At 34.4% G+C, this 12,515-nt stretch overlaps 1 protein-coding gene and 1 gene segment (V, D, J or C); one reads left to right on the forward strand and one right to left on the reverse strand.

Annotated features, from left to right (window-relative positions):
* The window catches only part of LOC308682903 (Ig kappa chain V region 4135-like), a 1,009,768-nt gene that overhangs the window by 51,177 nt on the left and 946,076 nt on the right, over positions 1-12,515 (reverse strand).
* Positions 1-12,515, forward strand: part of mybpc2b (myosin binding protein Cb) — a 30,672-nt gene that overhangs the window by 15,541 nt on the left and 2,616 nt on the right. For both annotated transcript variants that reach the window (XM_081352370.1, XM_081352371.1), the window contains 15 exons: positions 233-402; positions 511-676; positions 776-882; positions 961-990; positions 1,727-1,869; positions 3,095-3,254; positions 3,560-3,664; positions 4,732-4,920; positions 7,005-7,139; positions 8,010-8,177; positions 8,263-8,351; positions 8,430-8,625; positions 9,477-9,616; positions 9,816-9,975; positions 10,935-11,071. In XM_081352370.1, the coding sequence (XP_081208496.1) occupies positions 233-402; positions 511-676; positions 776-882; positions 961-990; positions 1,727-1,869; positions 3,095-3,254; positions 3,560-3,664; positions 4,732-4,920; positions 7,005-7,139; positions 8,010-8,177; positions 8,263-8,351; positions 8,430-8,625; positions 9,477-9,616; positions 9,816-9,975; positions 10,935-11,071 (2,095 nt within the window). The remainder of the gene's footprint in view (positions 1-232; positions 403-510; positions 677-775; positions 883-960; positions 991-1,726; positions 1,870-3,094; positions 3,255-3,559; positions 3,665-4,731; positions 4,921-7,004; positions 7,140-8,009; positions 8,178-8,262; positions 8,352-8,429; positions 8,626-9,476; positions 9,617-9,815; positions 9,976-10,934; positions 11,072-12,515) is intronic.

Below are 12,515 nucleotides of genomic sequence, written 5' to 3' on the forward strand. Positions count from 1 at the left end.
TTTAAGCCTATTAAATGTTAAAAAAAATATTGCTTTCAATTGTACTGTAAAATCGAATGGCTATAATTACATATTTCATCTCCAGAACAACACATTTGACAGCACTAATATGTCAACTAATATGCTAATTATGTCAACTAACACCAATATTCACTTTTTGCATTCTGGATGAAATCGCATCATTACTGCATAGGCAACACAGTTTACATTTTTAATGTATGTGTACTTGTAGGATGCATGAAGATGTGGAGCTGTCTCGAGATGATAAAAATTCCAACTATCGATTTAAAAAGGATGGGAAACGTCACTGTCTTATTATTCAGGAGGCAACACTAGAGGACAATGGCATGTTCTTTGTTTACACCAATGGAGGCCAATCGAAGGGAGAGCTCATCGTTGAGGGTAACTACTCCAACCATCCTTTTATTTACAGTTGTTTAACCGGTGGTTTTGAGGACCGAAGTTTAAAACTCTTTCTTTTTTTCTTGTCTTTGTCAAACTCAACCCCAGAGAAGGAACTGGAGGTGTTGCAAAGTATCGCAGATCTTACGGTCAAATCGGCAGAGCAAGCCGTGTTCAAGTGTGAGGTGTCTGACGAGAAGGTCACAGGGAAATGGTTTAAGGATGGCGTGGAAGTGTTGGCCAGTGACCGTATCAAGATGACCCACATCGGCAGGTCAGCGTTCAGATACATGCGCATGTGTTCACTTCGCTCGTAGATATAATTATGCATGTTTTAAATGTGTGTGTGTGTGTGTGCGTTAATCAATTCCAGGGTTCATCGTTTAGTCATTGATGACGTCAAGCCACAGGATGCTGGAGATTACACGTTTGTCCCAGACGGTTATGCGCTCTCACTCTCCGCTAAACTTAACTTCCTGGGTGAGAAGGAAACTCAACTATCTCAGATTTGTTGATCTGTTGTGACCGTACATAATCAGATTATTCTTTTTCTTTCAGAAATCAAGATCGACTACGTTCCCAGACAAGGTAGGACCAGTGTTATTTTAGTTTTATTATAGTTTTATTAATATTTTGAATGGGCTTTTATTTCAGTTTTAGTTCGTTTTTTGTTTTTGTTTGTTTCCAGTTAATATTTTTAAAAATTAACTAGAATAATTGTAATAATTAAAAATATATATATTTACTTAAATATATATTTCAGTTTATTGCCAAGGCAACATTACTAATTTTCATTTAGTTTTAAGTTTTTCAACTATTATTTATATTTTAATTTATTTCAGCTTAATTTCAATTAACATAATTGTGTTTAAATGTTTTAATAGTAACACTTTACAATAAGGTTCCATTAATTGCATTAACTAACAAAGTACATACAGTACATTTGTTACAATATTAATTCATCTTTGTTAACGGTAGTGTTGATTTTTGGTTCATGTCAGTTTAAGTCCATTAATTAATATTTACATAATATACAGCTTTTGATTAGTAAATGTTGAAATTAACCTTAACTAAGATGAATAAATGCTTCAGAAATATTTTTGTTAGTTTATGTTAACTAATGTAGTCAACTAATGTTAACAAATGGAACCTTATTGTGAAGTGTTACCCTTTTAGTTTTAGTTGACGATAATAACCCTGGGTAGGACCACGATTAATCCCTTTGCCAGACTTTTAATTTCTCTTATTATCTACATAGCATCAGAACTTTTGCTCCCTTACTGCACTTGCTGGCGTCCGCTTACTTTGTCTTGCTCCTTTTAAGATCCCCCTAAGATCCATTTGGATGTGGCTGGTAATATGGTTTCTCAAAACACCATCATTGTTGTTGCTGGTAACAAGCTGCGTCTGGATGTGGAGATCACAGGAGATCCCGCTCCCACCGTCTGCTGGATGAAGGGAGAGAAGGTAATCATACGCTCACGTAACTTTGATGACAATTACGACACGATTAAATAATTCACAAACACTCTTATACAGCTGTTGGCAACCTTATGGCACGCGGAGGGATAATCACAGAATGGTTTGTTGGATCTGCGCACTAGCACAGATACAAATCTCACACTTTTATAGTATTTATACTATAGCAACTCTGTAAGGTCAAGGGACTTTATTTAAATTAAATGCATACTCTTCTTTAGCTATTGTCATGTGCCAGTGATTATCCCTAAATAGGTTGTAGACTCTCTATTAGATCACGTAATAAATGTGAAATAATTCACAAAATATTTGAAGTTACTTATTTGAGACTTGGCCTAGTTGGTAATGACTAGGGATGTATCAATATGGTAAAACAAGGACAACTACAGAAATAAATATGTATGCCTACTGTGAACCGTTGAATAAAGAAATTACACATGCTTATTACCAGGGTTTTTAATAAAAGTTAAATGGTATGGAGCCCCACACGACATGCAGACAAAAACATAAACATATCATGGTGACGATTTTCTAGTTCGTTCAGTGGTTTTAGTAAATTGTGGCCACTGTGAACTAATTCGTTCCCTTGTTTTGATTTAGTAAATCGAGGGCACGTATTATTATTTCAGGCACACAATTTACTTAAAACGAGGGAACGAATTAGTAAAACGTGCTGACGTATTAGTAAGTAGTGGGAACTATTTGTTAATTTGTGGCCAGGATATACATCTTTTTCCCTGCATTTCAGGTGCAGGGCTCCGTAAAATGGAAATATAATTTGCACAAATATAACAAAAAAATGTGTGTGTGCCGTGGATGAAGAACAGAGTGAACAATTTTTTATTTATTTTTTGTGTACTGTAAGTAGACTAACAAGAAATAATACAGGGTCTCATGATCATGTGGCTATAATTTTCAGATAAATTAAATGTATGTATAGGAGCAGCAAATCAGCATATTAGAATGATTGACACTGATCATGTGACACTGAAGACTGGATTAATGACACTGAAAATTCAGCTTTGCATCACAGAAATAAATGGCATTTTACAATGTATTAAAAGATAAAACAGTTATTTTAAATTGTAATAATATTTCACAATATTACTGTTTTTACTGATCAAATAAATGCGGTGAGCTTAAGAGACAATGCAAAATATTGTTTAATATTTTAATATTAATATAATAAAACCGCTGTCCCTGTATATTACAGGCAGTGACAGAATCAGAGGGACGTGTACGTGTGGAAAACAGGAAAGAGCTGAGCTGTTTCGTCATTGAAGGAGCCGAGCGAGAAGATGAAGGGAACTACACCATCACTGTCACCAACCCGGCAGGCGAGGACAAAGCCAACCTCTTCATCAAAATCGTAGGTGTGTTTCCAGCACTGCCTCTTTCTCCCTGCAGATGGCACTGTGGTTATGACCACAACTGAAGCAAGACATTTCAAGTAGTTGAACATCTACTAGCTACAAACACTACTCGACCTCTAATGATTGAAACACTGTTAGTGTGAATGCACCTTTAGGGTCTTAAATGCACATTTAGGTTTACATTTATGCTCTTGGCACATGCTTTTATCTAAAGCAACTTATTAATCATCTTATCAGTTCATGCATTCCCTGGGAGTCAAGCCCATGCCATTGTAGGTGTTTCTAAATTCTCTCCACTTTTGCAGATGTTCCTGATCCTCCTGAGAACGTGAAGTGTACTGGAGTAGGAGAAGACTGTGCCAATATTATCTGGGAGCCTCCAAAGTTTGATGGAGGAGCACCTTTAAAGGGTAACACACCTGTTAGAGTAACATAACACACACCTGAAATTACCTATTACAGGTAATTCAACCCCACTCACTTAAATACCAAGACATTATAGCCACATTCTCACAGCCATGGAAAAATGTATTTTAGTCCTTCATACAGTTCAGAAACAGTACAGTTATTTACGGGAGTGACAACCGCAGTCTATAACCGAACTCCTTCCTCGGCCTGTCACGATAACTACTTTTTGTTGGGTGATATATTGTCCCAGAAATAATTGCGATAAATGATATTATTGTCCATAATTCTTAAGAATATTTAGAACCTTGAAATGGTCCAAAAAAAACAATCCTAAATAAATAAAAAACTTGAAGAAATAATAAATGAACATTTTCTAACAAAGTGCACAAGTAAGAAGAAAAGTACAGGAGAAACTCGAAAAATTACAATATCCTGCAAAAGTTTGTGTATTTCAGTAGTTCAAATGAAAAGGTGAAACTAATATATTTAGTATATATAACTATATACAGTACATATGCATGATTATACTTTTCATAGGGCCGACATTTCTGTATTTAAAATCCTTTTTTTTTATTGATTTCATGTAATATTCAAATTTTCTTTGAATTTGGAGTTTTCATAAGCTGTAAGCCATAATCATCAAAATTATAACTTTTGCACGATTTTCAAATTTTTCGGGTTTCACCTGTAAGTAGAAAATAAAACACAACCATTCTGTGATTATCCATAAGGACTCAAATGCTCCGCTCTCCACTCAGATATAAAGCCTGCTGTGGGTTAATGAAGATTTGACCGATGGGCTCTTGTCAAGTTAAAAGTGATTAGACCTTTCAGTTTTATGGACATCGCCATCTTTAATATTACTTTGGTCACATTCGCTAATGTGGTTACTGGTAAGAGAATACGCTCCCGTTGCACGTTTATACAGACGCTACCATGGACTCACACCTGGAAGTAAATGCGGTTGTCAATCCCAAAAAACTGACGGTGTAAACAAAACCTATTTAACTCACTTGGAAGAAGTCACTGCGTCATGTCAACAGGAATCTGTTCTGCTTCTGTTTCCTAGGCTATCTGATGGAGAGGAAGAAGAAGGGATCATCTAGATGGACGAGGCTTAACTTTGACGTGTATGAGAACACAACATACGAGGCCAAGCGCATGATTGAAGGCGTTGTGTACGAGATGAGAGTTTTTGCGGTCAATGGAATCGGAATGTCGGGTCCCAGTCTCACCTCCAAACCATTCATGCCAATCGGTGAGAAGGTTTTGCTATGAAATTTGTGATGAAATTTTTCTGTCTCCTGTTTTAAAGGGATAGTTCACCCAAAAATGAAAATTTGCCCATGATTTAATCACCCTGAAGCCATCCTAGGTGTATATGGCATTCTTCTTTCAGACGAATACAATCAGAGTTATATTAAAAAATGTCCTGGCTCTTCCAGCTTCATAATGGCAGTGAATAAAGGCTTTATGTCTTTGGAAGTCCATCAAAGCGCATCTATTCATGATTTAAGTGCTCCACGCGTCAATAAAGGCCCTCTGAAGTGAAGCGATGCATTTGTGTATGAAAAATATCCATATTTTAAACTTTATTGACTAAAATAACTAGCTTCTGGCAGACGACCGTACGCATCGATTTACACCAAAAGAGTAAAGGCCCTTTCACACCGGACGCGAAACGAAAAAGCGAATAGTTCGCGTGTGAATAGTTTGCGTCAAAACCATTCACATCAGCCGCGATGCGAATCTGCGACGTCTGTGACGTTCAGAGCTTCAACATTCCAAAACTTTCGCGCCGACAGCTGAAAAAACATGGACACTTCATCATCATCATCCAGTGAAGACGAGCTTTTCATTTTCTTTAAAAGACAGAAAAGAAGGTTTTGGGTGCACTCAATCTTAAAGAACAGAGAGTCTGAAGGGGAGTATGCTAATGTCCACTTTTAGCTTCCTTTTCCTCTCTCCTTTTTCTCACATGGGTGTCCCTGAGGTTTTTCCACAGTTTTTTTGCGTCTTCAACTAAACACAGTGCGTTTTGTAATGTCAATACACATTACATGTAACACACAAAGTAACAAGTTAAAATCATTCGAATAGAAACTGTAGATATCACATGAAGAATGTATACTAAAAGCAGCCCTAAATAGTCTCACTACATTTTGTTACATGTTTAAAGTAAACACGGATCTTTGACGATAATAGTGTTAGCTTTCTATCCCAAATGTAGTTTAGCCTGTTAGCCTACACAGCACAGGACTATACAACGACTAAAACTATCACACAACATACAGTCGTATGGAAGCTTGTTTCCGCCACTGAATAATAAATAAATAATAATTGCGACTTTTTATCTCACAATTCTGACTTTTTTTCTCACAATTGCAATATATCAAGTCAGAATTGTGACTTTTCTTCTCAGAATTGCGTGATATGAAGTCAGAATTGTGAGAAATAAAGTCGCAATTCTGAGAAATACAGTCGCAATTGCGAGATATAAAGTCGCAATTCTGAGAAATAGTCGCAATTGTGAGATATAAAGTCGCAATTCTGAGAAATAAAGTCGCAATTGCGTGTTATAAAGTCAGAATTGTGAGATACTGTATAAACTATTCTGAGGTAAAAAAAAAAAGTCTGTCTTTTTTCCCTTAGAATTGGACTTTATATCTCACAATTGTGAGAAAAGATGTCAGAATTGCGAGATATAAAGTCGCAATTGCGTGATAAAAAGTCGCAATTGCGAGAAAAAAAGTCAGAATTCTGACTTTATAATACGCAATTCTGACTTTATAACACGCAATTCTGACTTTATAACACGCAATTCTGACTTTATAACACGCAAATGCGACTTTATTTCACGCAATTCTGACTTTATATCTCGAAATTCTGAGAAAAAAAGTCATAATTGCGAGATGTAAACTCGCAATTGTGAGATAAAAAGTCGCAATTATCTTTTAAAATGTTTTATTCTGTGGCGGAAACAAGCTTCCATACAGTCGTGATAACCGAGTTGGTTGGCAATGCTACGCCACACGTCTTTCAAATCGTTGTCCTTGTAGTATGTGATTGGCTGATTGGCAAATTATTTGTGCGTCAAAATCGCGTCGTGTGAAAGGACCTTAACACTTAAACTTGATGTTGTGCGTCAAGTTCATACAGCCATTATCAAGCTTGAAAGAGCCAGGACATTTTTTTACATAACTCAGATTGTATTCGTCTGAAAGAAGAATGTCATATACAACCAGGATGGCTTAAGGGTGAGTAAATCATGGGCTAATTTACATTTTTGGGTGAGCTATCCCTTGAACTCTTGGTTTTCCTTTCTCTCTCTCTCTCTCTCAGCCCCCACTAGTGAGCCCACTAAGTTGACCGTTGATGATGTCACGGACACTACGTGCTCACTGAAGTGGTTGGCTCCGGAGAAGATCGGAGCTGGAGGGCTTGATGGGTACCTCATAGAATACTGCAAGGAAGGAGGTGAATCATCTTCTACGTCAAATCATTCTAGACCTAAACTAACACTACACAAAGCTAGTGGAAACATGTGCAGTGTGCGCTTGGGCAAGGTTGCTTGTTAATACAATTTAAACGCTCCTATATCATGCTATACATGGATAAATACTGTAACACCTGCTAAATAATAGGGCTGGGTGATATAGCTAAAATAAATTATAGCAAAATATATATTTTTTAATTTTCAGCCTGTTCATTCAGGGTTATAATCATTAACTAAAACCAAAATGATATATAAAAAAACATGTTCGTTAGTTTTTTTTTTTAGGTAATTTGCAAGGCTGCATTTCCCATATAAGTTCCCATGTCATTAACAAAATGAATGACAACTATAAAAAGATATTTGTTTACTTATAACAATAAAAATCTAATATTTACTTGCAAATATTTTTAACTAAAACACTAACATACACTGAACACCTTCTGGGAACTTTTTTGAGTGATAATGTGAACAAATCGTTATAAATCATTCAGTGTCGTTGAATCAGTCTTAGTGCTCTCATTAATCTATTCTAATCTCATGACAAGGACAGTGTTGCTCAATCTTCTTTTGCATGTGAAATCATTACAAATATATGTTGAATATTCAATATATCATCCAGCCCAATTTTTACTTGTTAATTATTTTAACAAATAAAATATTTTTATTTGTTTTATTTTAATTCTTATTTTAATTTGCAATTTTTATGATTTTATTATTATTATTTTAATGATGTATGTTAAAATATAATTTTTTTTAAATTATTTAGTTACTTTAAATTTACATTTTGCATAGTATTATTGTTAATAATCCTTTTTTTAATGTAAATTTCTTTGATTTTCTCTCCGTGTCAGAAACGGAGTGGCATCCTGCTAACGCTGGACTCGTTGATCGTCAAAGTTTCGTGGTGAGAAACCTTCCCACTGGAGAGAAGGTGAATTTCCGTGTGTTTGCAGTAAATATTGCAGGCCAAAGCCCTCCAGCATTACTCGGGCAATCAGTCACTGTCAGAGAGATTATGGGTAAGCACAAAGTAAGATTCATTAAACATAAGTTGTGTCTCTAGCAAACTTGTTCCTTCACAGTGATGTTCTCCTCTCGCTTCAGAGCATCCGAAGATCCGTCTTCCTCGTCAACTCAGAACCAAATACATCAGGAAAGTCGGAGAGAAAATCAACCTTGTCATCCCCTTCCAGGTGTGTATGTTAAATACAAATGAACCGCATCCAAATCCAGATCGCTTTACAAATGAACAAGTATACGTGTGTTTTTAGGGCAAACCTCGTCCTATTGCGTCATGGCTGAAGGACGGGCAGCCAGTGGATGAAAAGAAAGTAAGTGTCAGGACCTCAAACGTCGACTCCATCCTTTTCATTCGTTCCGCTGAGAGAGATCACTCTGGGAAATACACACTTGTCTTGAAAATTGAAAACATGGAGGACTCAGCCACCATAGACATCCGAATTGTAGGTAAGACAAAAAAGACGTATGAATATCATTAAAACCAGTGGTCGACCAATAAGGATTTTTCAGTGGTCAATACTGATATATAGAGAGCATGGTGGTGAAATAATAGCCATCTAATGCAATTTAATAATAACAAATAACTAATAAAGTTATTTTTAACACAATATTTACAATTTACAAATTAAGTACCCCTTTAAAATAACATATTAACTTAACCCCCTGAGATTAAGTTAATATTTCAATAATTTGATAACAGATTTGCATGTTCAACGGTTCTCTGATTTCGGTCACATGACATGCAGGTAATCAAAAAAAAAATATTTCATCTTTTTTAGTGTTATTTATTTTGAAATTATTAATTTATTTTAAATTGACATTTATATATAATTATCATTAATTTAATTATTAAATAATAAATCATTATTATTAATTTATTTAGTATTTATGTATGTAAATAGAAAATAATTTTAAAGTTATGTATTTGTTTTAATTTTATAATTTAATTACTATTAATGTAATTATTTATGCAAATATAAATCATTTTAAAATTATATATTTATTTTGATTTAAATTTTTTGAATATTTTTATTTAAAAATTGAATTGATTAAATTATGCGAATGCAATCATTTTATAAATAAATAAATCATACAATGAAAATGTTTATTTATTTTTGACTAATAATTAGCTTTCATCAAATCCCAAACCCTCTCCAGTTCCCTCACGAACCCTGGTTTGGGAAACTCTGTGTTAAACTCTAAAATCTCTCTCTGTCTTATCACTCACACACTGAGCGCTGATTTACTCCAGAGACATTCATCAAGTTTAGCCTCTGACTCTCCAACTCTCTTCCCAGATAAACCGGGCCCTCCGACTCAAGTGCATGTGACTGATGTCTGGGGTTTCAATGCAGCGCTGGAGTGGAAACCACCCAAAGATGACGGCAACTGTGACATCACTGGGTACACGATCCAGAAAGCAGACAAAAAAACCAAGGTGAGAGATCTGGTTTACATTTATCCACCAAAGCACTCATTAAAGGTATCGTTCATCCAAAAATGACCATTCTGTCATCATTTACGTCCAAACCTGTGTGACTTTATTTCTTACATGGAACATTTGGGTCAAGTTATGGGCCACTGTTATGGTGATACATTTTCAATCCATCATGTGTTGTCCTCTCATCACCCTGTAGGAGTGGTTTACGGTGTACGAACACAATCGCCGCCCTAACTGCACCGTCTCTGACCTCGTCATCGGAAACGAGTACTTGTTCCGCGTCTACAGCGAGAACCTCTGCGGTCTCAGTGAAGATCCCTGCATGAGCAAGAACACCGCTGTCATCGCCAAGACTGGTCAGTGTGGGGAACCGAATAAATGTCAGGAGAATTCACGATAAAAATGAAGATTAGTTATTTGACTGAACTGCAGAAACTATTTAAATCTGTTCAACAACATCAAAATAAAAAAGAGAGATATACTAAGGTTGACTAGTTAGCTAGTTAGGGCTGCAGGATTCAGGGATAATTAAAAAAAATAATAATAATAATAAAAATGTAATTACAATTTTAAAATCTAGGTTTGCTGTGTGCTTGTTTGTAGGGATGCACAATTTAACCAAAATGTGTGATTATATATCAATATTATAATAATAATAATGTAATATTTTTATATAATAAAATTATTATTATTACTAAATAAGAATATAAAACAAAACAAGACATTTTGTGATTTATATAAATATCAATATAATAATGTAATATTTTTATATAATGAATTATTATTACTAAATAAGAATATAAAACAAAATAAGACATTTTGTGATTTATATAAATATCAATATAATAATAATGTAATATTTTTTTATAAATAATTATTATTACTAAATAAGAATATAAAACAAAAGAAGACATTTTGTGATTTATATAAATATCAATATAATAATAATAATGTAATATTTTTATATAATAAAATTATTATTACTAAATAAGAATATAAAACAAAATAAGACATTTTGTAATTTATATAAATATCAATATAATAATAATAATAATAAGAAGACAAATTACTCATATATATATTACTATTATAAAATGTAATATTACTAATATAAAATTTATAATATACATTATTAATAATTATTTATTAATGATAAATATATTATATTATATTATATATATCATTAATTCATTATTTTATTTTACATTACAACTGCAAAATTACAATACTAATATTTATGGATGTTGGCTGTATGTCGCACCGATATCAATGTTTGTAGATTTTGATGTCAGTTTTCTCTATGTCACACTACCAGATTTGGAACTCAAACATCCTCCTTACAAGGAAAAGGATATGACCTCTCCCCCCAAGTTCACCGCACCCCTCGTCAATAGATCTGTGACTATAGGCTACAGCACCGCCATCAGCTGCTCAGTCAGGGGCTTTCCTAAGGTAAGACACAGTGATCATCTCAACAGCATGTTGAGTACATGTGGGCAGAATCCTTGTATTCAGCTCAGTGTGTTATATTATTGGGTAGCTTTGATTGAAACCAAGCTCCCAAAATGACTCGTTTCGGATATTGTCTCAGTATGACATCATAGTGTGACGAAAGACCGCCTCTCTGCAGATGATCAACGCCTACTTCTACATCATTACCTCTTTAGCCCCGCCCACTGATTCATGCATGCCATGCAGTGGTAAATACCAGAGACACAGGATTAGTCCAGCAACAAAACCATAGAAACGGCTCCGAGGATTACAAGACGTTTTACACAGTCTTTGCTTTTCCATACTTATGATCCTAACATTAGGAAAGCATGAATGAACCATGAAAGTTCCAGATCGCATCAGTACGACACGGTTCGTGTTCACTTCATTTGACTGTGGATTCGTGTTTAAGCGACACAGATCGACACAGGCTTTTTCTTTCAACACTAACATAGTATAATAAAATATAATACTATCTTACAAATACATAAGGAATAAATATAAATAAAGATGATTAATTACCACGTACTCGCAGACTGGAGTGTCTTTGGTATTTGCGGTGTAGGTTTGTCTTTGATTCAGGATCAGACTCTGGCTCAAACATGTATGGCTGAATTTCACCGGTTGCTATTTTTCAGCATCGGAAGTTTTCAAAACAGTTTCACACTTGTAATGGTGGCGGGGACGTTGAAAATTATATTAATATGCAAAACTGTTACCCAATCATTGCAGTGGGCGTTTACTTCCACACCAATCAAAAAGTTTTTGAAAGAGAGGGTCCAAAACAGGATAGAAAATAGCTTTTATTTCTTGTAAATTAGGATGCTTTGGTGTAAAAATCTTGCTAACATTAGAAGTGGACCTTGGATATCATTATAAAACTTTTTAAAAAATGCAGTTCTTGCCTTAAAGGAGTCCAAATTTTACAGTTTTATTCCTATCTATATTCTGAAAGTTTTTATTGAGAGATTTGTTCATATAGATACAAATAAAACTGTACAATTTGGTGTATGTAAGTGAAGATTTTGAGAGAAAAAAAGCCTTTAAAGATGTATTTTAGTTTAAATCTACAGGTGCAAATAGATAAAGTGCAATAAATAAACACTTACCAGTGTAATTTGGATTTTTTTTTTCCACTAGTCTGAAACAACAACATTATGAAAAGCCAAATAGCCCAAAATCTTAAAATTGACCAATGTTTTTGCCTTAACATACACTCACCATCATTTAACATCATTCACATCCCTTACAATCCACTGCAGGATTGCACTGCACTACAACATATTCACTGATTTTACCATGAAACAAGATCAGTGTCATATCTAGTTTAATACTATGATGTCATGAGATGTATTAATAAATAAACAATTAGAGTAATTATATATTAATTCAAATTCAATTCAAT

This window comes from Scardinius erythrophthalmus, assembly GCF_964197995.2.
Source record: "Scardinius erythrophthalmus genome assembly, chromosome: 22".
In the NCBI taxonomy this organism is placed as follows: Eukaryota; Metazoa; Chordata; class Actinopteri; order Cypriniformes; family Leuciscidae; genus Scardinius; species Scardinius erythrophthalmus.